The following is a 15,294-nucleotide window of genomic DNA, read 5'->3' as shown; positions in this document are numbered from 1 at the left end:
TCGTTTTTCAACCAATCCACAAATTTCTTGTTAACAAACTATAGTTTTGGCAAGTCGGATAGGAAATCTACTTTGTGCATGACAAGTAAAATTTATTTAAACTTTTTTTTACAGAGAATATTTCACTTCTAATTCACTGTGTCACAATTCCAGTGGGTCAGAAGTTTACATACACTAAGTTGACTGTGCCTTTAAACAGCTTGAAAGTTCCAGAAAAGTATGTCTTGGCTTTAGAAGCTTCTGATAGGCTAATTGACATCATTTGAGTCAATTGGAGATATACCTGGGGATGTATTTCAAGGCCTACCTTCAAACTTAGTGCCTCTTTGCTTGACATCATGAGAAAATCAAAAGAAATCAGCCAAGACCTCAGACAAGAAATTGTAGACCTCCACAAGTCTGGTTCATCCTTGGGAGCAATTTCCAAACGCTTGAAGGTACCACGCTCATCTGTACAAACAATAGTACGCAAGTATAAACACCATGGGACCACGCAGCCGTCATATCGCTCAGGAAGGAGACGCGTTCTCTCTCCTAGAGATGAACGTACTTTGGTGCGAAAGTGCAAATCAATCCCAGAACAACAGCAAAGGACCTTGTGAAGATGCTGAAGGAAACAGGTACAAAAGTGTCTATATCCACAGTAAAACGAGTCCTATATCGACATAACCTGAAAGGCCGCTCAGCAAGGAAGAAACCACTGCTCCAAAACCGCCATAAAAAAGCCAGACCACGTTTTGCAACTACGCATGGGGACAAAAATGGTACTTTTTGGAGAAATGTCCTCTGGTCTGATGAAACAAAAATAGAACTGGTTAGCCATAATGACCATCGTTATGTTTGGAGGAAAAAAGGGGAGGCTTGCAAGCCGAAAAACACCATCCCAACCCTGAAGCACGGGGGTGCTTTGCTGCAGGAGGGACTGGTGCACTTCACAAAATAGATGGCATCATGAGGCAGAAAAATTATGTGGATATATTGAAGCAACATCTCAAAACATCAGTCAGGAAGTTAAAGCTTGGTCGCAAATGGTTCTTCCAAATGGACAATGACCCCAAGCATACTTCCAAAGTTGTGGCAAAAATGACAAAAGTCATGGTATTGGAGTGGCCATCATAAAGCCTTGACCTCAATCCTATAAAAAAAGTGTGGGCAGAACTGAAAAAGCGTGTGTGAGCAAGGAGGCCTACAAACCTGACTCAGTTACACCAGCTCTGTCAGGAGGAATGGGCCAAAATTCACCCAACTTATTATGGGAAGCTCGTGGAAGGCTACCTGAAATATTTGACCCAAGTTAAATAATTTAAAGGTGCTACCAAATACTAATTGAGTGTATGTAAACTTCCGACCCACTGGGAATGTGATGAAAGAAATAAAAGCTTAAATAAATCACTCTCTGTTATTCTGACACTTAACTTTCTTAAAATAAAGTGGTGATCCTAACTGACCTAAGTCAGGGAATTTTTACTAGGTCAGGAATTGTGAAAAAACTGAGTTTAAATGTATTTGGCTACGGTGTATGTAAACTTCCGACTTCAACTGCCGAGGCAAGTTGACGCCACGTAACCCTCCCAATCAATCAAGTCACAAACACACACTACGGAATGAGTTCACAAGCCTTGGACTAGCCTACTCAATTACAATTTTCCCATATCTGTGAGATACTATAACACCCCCCCGAGCACTGATTTCTATACTGTTGTCTAGCAACGACCAGTAACAGATGTGTCAGATCTGAATTCACACATACAGCCAGTCTAGGGATGTGTCTTAAATGGCACCCTTTATTTCCTATATAGTGTACTACTTTGACCAGGACCCATAGGGTTCAAGTCGAAAGTAGTGCACTATACAGGGATTATGGTACCATAGGGCTTGGGACAAAAATAATGCACTTTAGGGATTAGGGTGCCATTTTAGACACCAGTAAGGTCCCCTTCTGTACTGCAGACACTGTCCTAGCAGCATCCCCCCCATACCAGACTATCCACGTGCCATGTGCACCCCGACCCAGGGACAATACAGCAGCTGCCAGAGTGACAAAGCTCCAACTTCACCCACTCAGAGAGGCTGGAGCTGCGTCCTAAACGGTTCCCTATTCTTTTGGGCCCTGGGCAAAAGTAGCGCCTTCAAAAAATATTCAGACCCCTTGACGTTTTCCACATTTTGTGAAGTTACAGCCCAATTCTAAAAATGGATTTAATAAATACAAAATCTACACACAGTATCCCATATTGACAAAGCCAAAAACAGGTTTAGACATTTTGCAAATCTATTAAATAAAAAACAGAAATACCTTATTTACATAAGTATTCAGGCCCTTTGCTATGAGACTCAAAATTGAGCTCAGGTGCATCCGGTTTCATTTGACTCCACCTGTGGTAAATTCAATTGATTGGGAATGATTTCGAAAGGCTGTCTATATAAGGTCCCACAGTTGACAGTGCATATCAGAGCAAAAACCAAGCCATGATGTCGAAAGAATTGGCCGTAGAGCTCCGAGACAGGATTGTGTCGAGGCACAGATGGGTATCTGTAGAGAATTTGGGATGATTTGGATTTCATTTGGGATGTCATTTGGGGGGGGGGGCTGAGGGAAGAGACGGACTGGGGACTAGGGTTGGGCGATATTACGATAGCATCATCTATTGATGGTGATTGACAGCCATCGTCGATGGTGACATCGTGATGTGACAGACGATGGTTTAGCCTATATCAACTTGACTGGCGCCGCGCGTCGCACAGCAGGACAGCACACAAGAGACATTCAAAGTAATTTGCCTATTTCCATAAATATGTTATATAACCTTATATAGTTTTTCCCCCAAATTCTGCACGAGAATAACGTAGGCCAGACAGAGCATTGAATACCACTAAAACAGCACAAAAATGTCCAGTCAGAAAACTTTGTTTTGTTGGATACATAGGCATTTAGGCTCCTATAGAATTAGATTTTTTTCTTGTCCAATTCCATTTTCTCAGTTGTTGTTGGGGATTTTTCGCTCTCAAAAATCCAACTTTTCTAAATAGAAAAACAACTAAATTGGATGTTCTAAGTCCACAACAATGCATAAACCACACCAGGAGACAGAGGACTATTAAATGAGAGAGAACAAAACAATATCTATAGATTTACAAGTTTACGCTTATTAACCCCCTAGAGTCTAACACGGAACCCAAACCGGCTGCACGTGTGCGCCATCGTGCATAAATTAAAATATCAAAACAAACTCTGAACCAATTACATTAATTTGGGGACAGGTCAAAAAGCATTAAACATTTACGGCAATTTAGCTAGCTAGCTTGCACTTGCTAGCTAATTTGTCCTATTTAGCTAGCTTGCTGTTGCTAGCTAATTTGTCCTGGGATATAAACATTGAGTTGTTATTTTACCTGAAATGCACAAGGTCCTCACCTCCGACAATTAATCCACACATAAAACGGTCAACCGAATCATTTCTAGTCATCTCTCCTCCTTCCAGGCTTTTTCTTCTTTGAACTTATAAGGTGAGTGGCATCTAAACTTTCATCGTATTACGACCGACAATTCAATTCAACACAGTTCGTCTTTCAAACACCCACGTGGGCATAACCAATGAAGAGATGGCACGTGGGTATCTGCTTCTACAAACCAATGAGGAGATGGGAGAGGAAGGACTAGCAGCGCGATCTGCGTCACAAATAAACTGACTTCTATTTTAGCCCTTGGCAACGCGAGCAGTGTGGGTGCAATAATAGAATGGAGATTTCTAAATTTATTTTGCAAAGCTCACGTACACGATGCGAGCGGTGTAGTCAGGGTAGTAGACTTGTATTTCGTCGTACTGCTATTAGTCCACAGAAACGCAATGAATAACCAATTCATACATGGAAAAACAGACAATTTTTTAAATCAAAGTTTGTTTAAGCGTCAGTCCTATATCTGAGCGATAAGATCAGAAAATAAATGTATTACCCGTATTTAACTACTTCCATATTTACTTCCATACATTTTTTCAAATGGAACTGGGCTACCTTCAGACGAGTCTTGTGGACATTCTAGAGCATGTACATGTTCGTGGGAGTCTCAGCTTTCCATAGAGGTGTGTGTAGCCCAAACTGTTCGGACGCGACAGACAGAAGTTGGCAGATCGACGGTACCGACTTCAGATGAGTCCAGCGACACTTGTGGGGGTCGTAGAGCAAAACGGAGAACACCATCGTGCTCGTGAGAGTCTCATCTTCCACAGAGGTTACATATTTTTAGGCCAAACCGTTCAGACCGTTTCGGGAGAAGACCGATTTTTAGGATGTCTCCTGGTCTGACAACCACTGCTATAGCTCTGCTACCTTCCACCGCAGCACGTCGTCGGACTGAGGCAAAACAACTGATGGCTCTTGCTTAGACGGATTTTGATGGGGATTTTTTTGTTACACTACATTAGACAGTGACTCTAAGGGGTTAAGAAATAAATTATTTATGCGAGCCGGGAAAATCCTTGCATGAGAAACCAAATGGTCAACAACCTATCCTCCTACTAGGCTTATCATAAAAACTTTAAGACAAGTTAAAATTAAGAACAGTAGCTTATTTCCCAAAATATTAAGGTGTTGTCCTAAAGTCCTTGTGGCTTTCAAAAATAACAAGAATGAAATTCCATAGCCTACGCATAGGCTACTTATTTTCAATCACAGCTTTATGAGACAGACCAGACAATATACATGTTTCTATTGTTTTATGAGGCAAATAAAGCTATTATTATCCAGTTCCGAAGACATTAGACCGCTTCTATTCAGCCCTTGATGTAGTCCTATAACCTAGCTTACTACGGTAAGAAAGCACGTTCCTCAGACGGGCCACTGCTCCATCATGTGGGCGCCACAGACACACAAACCTGTTCTGCTCCTCCACCAGAAAAGAATATTAGAAAATATTTTCCATTGCCTGCACTTGCCAGACTTCCTAAAAAAACATTATCTTTCATCATGATTTCTCCAGTTGCATAAATGTAGAAGAAAAATAATTTGGGGGGGGGGCCCAATACGGGCGATAGTATCGTATATCACAATGTTTTATGGGTACATAATCACGATAGGACAAAGGTTGACATCGCCCCAACCCTACTGAGCACTCACTGCAACATTGTCATGGGTGGGAGAGGGGAAGCGGGGGCTGCCTGGGACTGGCTGCCTGCATTATTAGGGGGGGATGGGAGACAGCAGCAGAGAAACACACAATTCAAATGTTATTTGTCAGATGTGTCGAATACAAAGGGAGTAGACTTTACAGTGAAATGCTTGTTATGAGCACTTTCCTACAATGCATAGTAAAAAATTCTATAAAAAGTAACGCAAGAGGACTAAAATACACAAGATTTAAACACTGTCTCTCACACACACAGGAGATGAGAGTGGGCCAGGAGGAGGAAGCGCCTTCAGACTTCAGAGGCCATTAATCATGTGGGCAACAGAGCAGCCAAAACCAACAGGGACCCCAGTCGAGGAGACAGCCAGCCAATCTGCTGGCTCTGGGTGTGTGTTTGTGTGTGTGTTTACGTGCCCAGACTGTAGTATGAGTGCGTGTGAGCTGTGCGTGTGCAAGGGCATGGGCGAGAGGTATAAAGCAAGTGATGGAGAGGGGATGCAGAAATAGAATAGTACACTGAAGGACAAAACCAGGAAAACAAAGCCCTTTCATATCCTTGCGCCAGGCACCCATCTCATAACAAGAACATTGTGAAACTCAAAACAGAACAAAACACAAACGCGCACACACCTCCCGTCTCGGGGTCACTTTAGCAGACATACACAGGCTGCCATGTTATTAGATGGATATATGTCACGGAAACTCTCCACTGCAGAGCTAGGTCTTGTTCAGTGGAACACTAACTACAATCAGTGGTTGTATTGGACAAATTCAGGTATTAGCCTAGTGCCTCCCTGTTTCACTTCAATTCAAAACACTTTCTCCCCACTGAACACGATCCAGTACACATTACAGACATGGCCAGGGAAGCTATACTCTCCCTCAGTCAGGGTTCCAGAGTACTAGTAGGTTAGATGATAAACTTACATGTGTATCTCTGTGTGGAGATCCTTATACGAGAGTGCATCTCCTCTCCGGCCTCATTCAGCAAAGGGAGCTGCCGCGTGGGCCGGCCCGTTACCCGATCCAGAGAAGAGTCCCCTTAGAGACGCTGGCCAAGGCCCAGCTAATAGTTCACAGAGCACACTGCAGACGAGGAAGAGGGGAGTACACCTGAGAAGAGAACAGAGAGGACCTTCAATGAGAACACCAGCGAGAGAGAAGCAAACACGACGCATGCACAAACACCCTACAGTCTAGACAAATCTGGGTCGCATTCAGGAAGGTGCAACGTACATGGCAGATAGAGATGTCACCAGTAGAGCTGACATGATCCACACTCCACATATAAGAGGCATGTGTGTTAATCTAAAATGTACGCCTACATCCGATTCACAACGGCACTAAACGTTGTTTCATGCTGAACGCAGCCCAGCGCTACATACTCTGGTACTGGCTTGGCAAGCATGATGCAATCAGACTGCTGTACTTAGGCAATGCCACCGAAGAAACCAAGGAAAGGTGTGCAAGGGGGAGTCATGCAATCTCCAAACATTGGCAGTAAAATGTCCTTACTATAGAGCTCAGTGACTTTAAACGTGGCACAAGTGAGTTCGTCAAATTTCTGCCCTGCTAAAGCTGCCCCGGTCAACTGTAAGTGCTGTTATTAAGTGGCAACGCCTAGGAGCAACAACGACTCAGCCACGAAATGGTAGGCCACACAAGCTCACAGAACGGGACTGCCGAGAGGTCCAAACTGCCTCCGGAAGCAACATCAGCACAATAACTGTTTATCGGGAGCTTTATGAAATGGGTTCCCATGGCCGAGCAGCCGCAAACATGCCTAACATCAGCCAATGCTTGGCGTTGCGCATGGTGGAGTGGTGTAAAACTCGCCGCCATTGGACTCTGGAGCAGTGGAAATGCGTTCTCTGAAGTGATGAGAATGCTACCTGTCCAAATGCATAGCGCCAACTGTAAAGACTCCTGAACAGCTAATCAAATGGCTACCCAGACTATTTGCATTGCCCTCCCTGTATATAGCCCCTCTATTGTTATTTACTGCTGCTCTTGAATTGTTATTCTTATCGCCAACTTTTTTTTAAATGCTATTTTCTTTCAACTGCATTTTTGGTTAAGTGCTTGTAAGTAAGCATTTCACTGTAAGGTCTACACCTGTTGTATTAGGTGCATGTGACAAATACAAATTCATTAGAACATTTGGTGGAGGAGGAATAATGGTCTGAGGCTGTTTTTCATGGTTCTTAACACTACAGAATACAATGACATTCTAGACGATTCTTTGCTTACAACTTTGTAGCAACAGTTTGGGGAAGGCTCTTCCCTGTTTCAGCGTGACAATGCCCCCATGCACAAAGCGAGGTCCATGCAGAAATGGTTTGTCGAGATCGGTGTGGAAGAACGTGACTGGCCTGCACAGAACCCTGACCTCAACCCCATCGAATACCTTTGAGATTCATTGGAACGCGGACTGAGAGCCAGGCCTAATCCCCCAGCATCACTGCCTGACCTCACTAACGCTTGTTGCTGAATGGAAGCAAGTCCCCGCAGCAATGTTCCAACATCTAGTGGAAAGCCTTCCCAGAAGAGCGGAAGCTGTTATAGCAGCAAAGGCGGGGACCAACTCCATATTAATGCCCATGATTTTGGAATGAGAGGTTCGACGAGCAGGTGTTCACATACACTACATGACCAAAAGTATGCCAGGCACGGCACTACTGAAAGACTTTCATGGAATGGCATACGAGGGAGGTGTGACGAGTCAACAGTTTAGATGCAGTCAATGTTCCAGGAGCTGCTTTCAGACAATTTCATGAGGAAGACTGACAGAAAATCCATATGAGCTGTTTAATATTAGACTAGTTTATCTAATATGAGACTATTTGTATAGTTTCACCATAACATGATGGTACTAATCAAGACTGTGAATCATTATTGATTAATGAATCATGCTTAACGGGACGAGGTTGAAATTAAGCGCTTTCGTTTATCCAATAAAATGTATGGATTTTATTGTTCGCTCCCTGTCCATTCCACAACACTCCCCTCCATTCAGAGGTAAAACCTACAACTAGGCCAAGGATGGAGTTACCATGGTTACTCAACCACAGAGAGTACCCACAGATTTTTGAGGAGGGCAAGAAAGTAAGATAAAGGGCAATTCCATAGTAACAGAATGATGCTGGACTAGTTTAAAAAATAAATAAAATCACAGAAAATGTGTACTAAAACTAATTTACTTGAGTGCAGATGCAATGTCTGGTAACAGAATGATGGTTTTTGCTATTTGTGCAGTTATTCTATTACCAAAATGTGCATCTGCACTGTTCAAGTAAATGTGTTAGATTTTCTGTGGAAATTGTTAAAAGTAATTATTGTGCATAGAGTTGTATGGTTTGTTTAGCTTTGCAATAATTTTTTTGGGGGGGGCGTGTATTTTAAAAGAGACAAATCTGAGTCTTAGTTCCGCAACTAAGAGTGTTGAAGCGCAGGGTTCAACTTCTCCTCTGTTTTGTTGCCCTGGCTACCAAACCTGTGCACATACTGTGTGAGAGTGAAGTGTTGCATCTTTTTCATCTTAATATCCTAGTCAATTCATTGATGCTAGGCCCTGCTTTATTGAAGGTTTGAGACATTGCAAGCCAAGAAATTGTGAGATACAGCATTCCATTGCGAGAGTTTTTGATTGCCGATCGACAGGCCTAAGTGCACGGTTCTGACTGTCTGCCTGGTGGTCAACCTGCCTATACTGTCCCTCTTCTCTCTCCGTCCCTCGCAAGCTATGAAAGATGCAAGTGTTCTCGGAAGTACGGCAACTAATCAGTCTCCTCCGATCCAAAAATACTGAATCGTAGGAGTTATTATTTTGGAGTCGGCTATCCACCACTAAGTCATCATCGTTAACAGTTGGAAAATGGCAGCGAAAGGCAAGAGACAGCAGCAAATTTCTGTACGGCAATAATTTGAGAAGTTAAATGAGAAAGAAATGCAAACTTTACGAGGTACAGTAATGGTAGTGCAGGTGCAATGCTTAACCATTTGAAAAGGGACGCACCGCACCGTGAGACCCAAACCATTGCTGGCAGTAGCAAAGCTACATTGTGAATTTACGTGGAACTTTAAACGTTAAGATAAATTGTCCATTTGTCACATCCCAAATTAATTTATACCTAACTTTCTCGCTCAACTAATAGTGTGAATATTTAACATGCATTTTTCTGGAAATCATTTGTTACATCCTACTTTCGTTGCTAGGCTGAACCGTGGAGTGGTCACACATTTGACTTGATCAAAAAGGGGTTAGCCAAATTCTCCTGTTCTTCCTCTAAACTCAACACCCCTCCTGTCTTTCAAACCCCCTTGTGTTTATAGTACATTTTATTGAATTCTCCCTCACCACTGCCACTGCCTTTTGACACAAATCCAGATGCATTTGGTTCCAGCGTAGAGATATGGATGGACATATAAACACACTAACCTTAAAACTCCATAAAAACTATTCAACTTAACCAATAATGTTAGTGGTAAATGCAATTGACTGTCAGAAAAGGTATGCAGCAGAGGAAAAAAAGGTGACAGCTCCGAGGTGTCCTGGTACATAGAGTAGACAAAATACTATTAAGTGGGGCTGTGTGTGTACTTACGGATACAAATATATGGCCTGGACAACGTCAATACGTGAAATGCTTGTTCTGACCCTAATCAGGAGATACTAACGTTATGCCAAAGTCAAGAGTGATCAGTCAAAACGAGAGTACAGGGTCGACAGCAGTAGTGTAACTAATTTTCACGGAAAACAATGCTAAGTTACTGTACTTTGAAATACACCAACAAAGTTCGCTATATCGATGAGATTTCAGACAAACAAAATATGACAATTCGGTTTGTTTCTTTACAGGTAACATAAACTCACCCCATTCCGTACAAATGTGCGTAACCGTGACATTCAAATGAGGCTACAAAGAAAACTAATGGGACAGTAGCGACTGTGTTGACTTCAAAATCGGGGGCATGAACTAGGTTTCTATTCAAGCGTTGATCGACATGGTAATGGGTCTATAGTATTGGAGAAAAGTTGAAAAAAACGGGCCCTCCGTTACATCTTGACGTGTCATGTCATAACGTACAGCACGCATAAAGCAACTATTTCTGTCTTACAATCTCTCTCCACGAGGTGTAGCACTTCTCTCATCGTTTAAAAACAAAAAATGGACAGTAACGGGGGTAAAGGGGATAACTAATGCATTTTTTCGTCAGATCATCATTCTCAAAGCCGCTGTTTACTTCTAAGATCAAGTTTTTAGGGCGGTGCTAAAGTGATTCAAATTCAACACAAACCTTCAAATAGCTATGTAATTACACATTATATAAACTATTTATAGTGTTTTATTTACATTTTAGAGGCGATAAGGTAATACGTTGGACAGATCAAGTGAAAAGAGCAATTTTCCCACACGACATATGTCCTTCTCACTATCACGCATTAGTTTCGCTTCCCCACCCGCCATTTTTTTAAAGACCGGACGGGGCTCATTGCCTGCTTGAATTATGCAGAAACGGGCAGTGTTTAGGTCATGTAATTGATTTTGTTGGAAAGGGGAGAAATTGTGCTTTACAATGGTATTGACATTACAGTTGATCTGGAAGTATTACGTTTTTGGGGCGCTAAAATAAGGGAAATTGTACGGACCAAGGCGATGTACGAGTTTACGTTAGCCTAGTGGTTAGAGCGTTGGACTAGTAACCGAAAGGTTGCAAGACCGAATCCCCGAGCTAACAAGGTAAAAATCTGTCGTTCTGCCCCTGAACAAGGCAGTTAACACACTGTTCCTAGGACGTCGTTGAAAATAAGAATTTGTTCTTAATTGACTTGCCTAGTTAAATAATGGTAAAATAAATACAAATATGTTCTATAAAACGCCAACGTTTATCCACTTCTCTTCAGACCACACAAAATGGCGACTGCAAGCAAGCAGCTCCAAGTCCTTATTCTAAATATCAAACGCCTTTTCAAATGTTTTGTTACGATCTTACTTTAGTGGCAACTGCATAAGTGCAGATATCACGGTTTCGCCAAATCGAGCAAGAGAACACGCTTAAAACGAAGTCTCGTCAGGTATACAAAGAGTCCAGTCCGAAGCAACTAACGTTAGCTAGCAAGCTAAGTTTACATTACAGTTGTGGATCCTTGGCGTAGTTCCGAAATATTACATACTTCAAATCATGTTGAGGGAACGCAAATGGCGTATGTCCCGTCACTTGTCATCATTGTCAAATTGACAGGCCAGCTATGTGAGAAGTAAACACGTTCATCCTCGTTAACATCGAAGTGACAATTTGTTAAAAATCTAGCTAGTTAGCGAGCTAACGTTAGAACTGAAAAGCATGCGTTTCTTGCGTATCCTCTCTTCTAGAATGTAAGCGAACTACGTAACAATTTTAGTACCAATATTCCAAAACGGTTCGGTAGTCTCGCACATACCATCCAAAACAACAAGCTGAGCTCATATGAAAACGTAACGTTAGTTGACTTACTTACTAGCTAATCAACTAGTTGTCAAAATACTGTTGATGTTGTTATTACACAGTCAACGACCAGTGGCAAGTGATAGCAAGGTAGCTAGCTTGCTGGGCATTCTAGCAGGCTAGCTAATACTATTGATGAGGGGTAGCTAGTTGATACAGTTAGCTTAGATAATGTTAGTGTAATCTTGTGTTGAGGCCCGTGGAAATCCAAATTGAGTAGGTTGTGATGTAATCAGGACAATTGCATAACGTTAACACTGAAGGGTTCGTTTTTTTTTTGTTCGCTTAGTCAGAGATATCAGAAAATGATATCGCAGTTAACGTTAGCTTGTTTCATTCCCGTGTCTCAGTACCAGGCCTCCAGACGACTCGCTCCCAATAGGCGCACGCTACGACGACCTCAAAAACGACGGAGTCCTTAGATTTGTGCTCACGCAGGAGCTCCGTGTGAAATACATTACCTTCTAAAGGCTTTGCATTCACACGGTGTCATTTTTTAAAATAAAAACTCATTCGTTTTACCTCGTTTATTCGGTTGTCAAGGTGCGCGGGATCTTTCTTTCCCAGGATCCAGAACAAACACCTCTCGTCGTCGGTGACGTCATGCGCAGACAGAACGTGACGTACGTAACGCCGTGTGCACACAGGTTTGCATCAGTACATTGCTATACCGTACATTTTAGTTTTCACAGTCGTATGCGCTGTATCACAACAAAAATAATCACGCTACACATTGTCCGCTTCTTCAGTGGTTTATCTACTTCAGTTCCTTATACCACATGGCAAAGCAACGCACAAGTGTATACCCAAAAGGCTCAGACTTGTTTGTTTCCATCTACACGGGCACCTGCTCTCACCTGGGGGTCAAAGCCAGGCAACTGCTTCTTTTGAGCTTTCGTTTACATAGCAATAGCTAACTGTGAACTTTAACATCAGCTGTTTTGATTATACAGAGGTGTTGATTCTTTCATCTATCTTAATACCTGTAAAGGAATTCTGGGATACTAGTAGATGTGAAACCTGAGCTGTCAAGAGGTAGAGGAATGGACTAATTGGGCAACCTTGCCTCACTCCTCTGTTGATTTCAAATATAGGTGATGTATCAAGTTTTACAGAGCTATTACTTCCATTGTAAAGAGTTCTTATTGATTTAATAAAGAAATCAACAAATGTAAAAAAGTGTGGGGTATCAAAAATCAACTTATGGCTTACAGTATCAAAGGCCTTCTGGAAATCTACAAAATAAAATCAAAGGGTCACCATCAAGTATTCATTATATTCACCCATATCCAGCACTAATGTAATATTGTTGGAAATGTGCCGCCCTTACATAAAACTACACTATTATTCACGAATAATAATAATGAAATGTAAAATGGTTTGGGCTGGGACGTCCCAAGGATCCCGAATAGCACTGACCGAAAAGAAATGGGACTCTAGTCACTGATTGGATATTTTGTGAAAAGTCGTAACCCGAAAACCAGGAAGTGCAGTGTGAAGGTTGGCGCAGTAGCAGCGCAAACATGGGGGTGAAAATCGAGGTGTTTCGTGTGAGTAAATAGGTTTGTTTCATCATAATGTCATGATTAATAGCTTACACGAGGGATCCTAGCCGCAACAAGAAAAAAGACTGCACGCGAAACGCTCTATATTGTTGTAGAAATAGCTACACGTTGATCGTTACAGTAGCTAACTATCCAGCCAGGTGGTCACGTAACATCATCCTCGTCAACACTGATGTTATTTTAGGGGACACACTCTTTTCACGCCACTTCGATAGTGATTTTCGTAGCAGTTTAGGAGAGCATTTTCGCTAACCCTTTAACTAACTTTAACCTCCGTCTCCCAACCTGCTGTGTAAGTTCTCATAAGTTAACCTGCTACGAAAAAGTAGGGATGTCAAACATTCAGGCTGCTACGCATGAATTGATTTGATCACTGACGTCATGATTTGATCACTGACGTTTTTTTACAGAGTTCCCAATTGTTTTGAAAGCACCAACTGCCTGATTGTTGTCTGATGACTAGTGGTAACTGATACACAAATCAATGTAGTTATCTATTATACTGACTATCATGTAACATGTCTAACAAAGAGATGATAGTGACTTGATATAGATGTTTATTTTGTCTGTGTTCCTTTGTGATCAGATGATGCTGTATTTGTCCTTCCCTGTAACCATGTTCTGGATCTCCAACCAAGCAGAATACTTTGAAGAATATATTGTGAAGAGAAAGGTTAGTGTTAACTTGATTGGTTGATTGATTCATTTAGTTTATTTCATGATTAAAAGTACATAGAACTAAGGTTGCTTCATTACATACATAACAATTGTTGATGTTGACACACAATAAAGCCCAATGGCTTATTATGCTCTGGTTTATTCTTTCAGTGCTTTTAAACTTTGTTTTGGCTACATTTTATTAGATTGTGTAGACAGTCTGAGAAGGTTGACAGTACTGTCTGACAAACTAAAGCAAATTCTGACATTTTGTGTATGACCATGTCATAAGTCGTTTTTATCTGTTGTTCATTAATGTTAAACTTTACTTTCCTCTTTCATGGTGATCTCTTCTACAAACTTCAGAGGGAGATTTTCCCCCCCGATGAGAAGATGCATGTGAGTGTGTGAATAATGTCATGTTATTATGCAGTTACACATTTTCTCTTGATTTAGGAACAATGAAGTATGGCATATCAATGCCTACCAATAGTGACACCTTTTGGAGGGTAAAGATTTGAGATTAAAGGAATATCCCACTCCCAATACAATTTAACATAATATTTTGAGTGGAATAACCCTTTAAGAACTGATTTGGTCTGGGATTGAAGGACTGGGGATGTTTTATTTGTTGTCAATGTCTCTGTCCTCCATAATTGAAAATAAAATAAATAACTGTTTTGATTGACAGTGGTAGATTATGACTGAACGATCTGTGTTACAGAGGAAAGAGCTGGAAGACTTCAAAGAGCGGATGCGAGACCGCAAGGAGCGGCGGCTACTGAAACGGATGGCCTTGGAGGAGGCTGAGAAGGAGTGAGGAGGACAGTGCAGAGAGACAATCTGAGGAGGACAGTGTCCCCAATGCCCAATCAGCTGCCTGTTTTTCTACTTGTTGTTCCACAGGAGGGGGGAGCAGTGTCACTGTCAGGCCCATGGACTGGAACATGTGCTGCGTCACATTACCTATTTAGTATACTACTTTGACCATGGCCCATAGGGCTCTGGTAAAACGTAGTGCACTGTATAGGATAAAGGGTGCCGTTTGGGGTTGGAGGATTTTGGATGTCGTGGAGTATGTAGGCTATACTATACACGGTGTGGGAGGGTGTGCTTGAGGGGGACCTTCAAGTTACCCCTTTGAACCGAATAGTCTTGCTGAAAAGCTTTTAATGAAATACTTTATTTCACTGCAATCAAACTAGGACTTTATTGATTATGATCTGCTCTGTGATGGTGTTGATGTAAAACATTGAGTGTGTATGATTGTCTCATAAAAAAAGATGTGTGATTGAAATATGAGGACAGAATCATAAGGCTTGGAATATAATTTATTTTTTTTGTTTTAGAATACATGTCTTTTGTACATGGGTGTTTCAACACTGTCCTTCATTAAAGTTTAAATGTGTCTTTGCCTGTTTTCTTTTTTTTGTGATGACCATTCTGGTCTAGAAACAGTAT

At 41.7% G+C, this 15,294-nt stretch overlaps 2 protein-coding genes across 2 annotated transcripts in view; one reads left to right on the top strand and one right to left on the bottom strand.

Annotated features, from left to right (window-relative positions):
* The window catches only part of brd4 (bromodomain containing 4), a 62,871-nt gene extending 50,653 nt beyond the window's left edge, over nt 1–12,218 (bottom strand). The window contains exons 1-2 of the mRNA XM_055883069.1: nt 12,134–12,218; nt 6,053–6,238 (exon numbers count right to left, since the gene is read on the bottom strand). The gene's annotated coding sequence lies outside the window, so the exon portion shown is untranslated. The remainder of the gene's footprint in view (nt 1–6,052; nt 6,239–12,133) is intronic.
* An 835-nt stretch (nt 12,219–13,053) lies between these two features.
* LOC129823944 (protein PET100 homolog, mitochondrial) lies at nt 13,054–15,242 on the top strand. The gene is made up of 4 exons (XM_055883080.1): nt 13,054–13,161; nt 13,763–13,849; nt 14,200–14,232; nt 14,558–15,242. The coding sequence occupies exons 1-4, from the start codon at nt 13,135–13,137 to the stop codon at nt 14,651–14,653; spliced, it is 243 nt and encodes an 80-aa protein (XP_055739055.1). The 5' UTR covers nt 13,054–13,134; the 3' UTR covers nt 14,654–15,242.
* The last annotated feature ends 52 nt before the right edge of the window (nt 15,243–15,294 follow it).

Source organism: Salvelinus fontinalis, chromosome 2, assembly GCF_029448725.1.
Source record: "Salvelinus fontinalis isolate EN_2023a chromosome 2, ASM2944872v1, whole genome shotgun sequence".
NCBI classification, from domain to species: domain Eukaryota; kingdom Metazoa; phylum Chordata; class Actinopteri; order Salmoniformes; family Salmonidae; genus Salvelinus; species Salvelinus fontinalis.
The sequence above is the reverse complement of the archived record's forward strand: the minus strand, read 5'-3'. Positions and strand labels throughout refer to the sequence as shown.

What these genes read in the sequence shown, in the direction of transcription:
- LOC129823944 (XM_055883080.1), top strand. Translation starts at nt 13,135, where the DNA reads ATGGGGGTGAAAATCGAGGTGTTTCGT. An exon ending in AATATATTGTGAAGAGAAAG is followed by an intron (nt 13,850 to 14,199) that starts GTTAGTGTTAAC and finishes TACAAACTTCAG; the next exon opens with AGGGAGATTTTCCCCCCCGA. An exon ending in CCCCCGATGAGAAGATGCAT is followed by an intron (nt 14,233 to 14,557) that starts GTGAGTGTGTGA and finishes TCTGTGTTACAG; the next exon opens with AGGAAAGAGCTGGAAGACTT.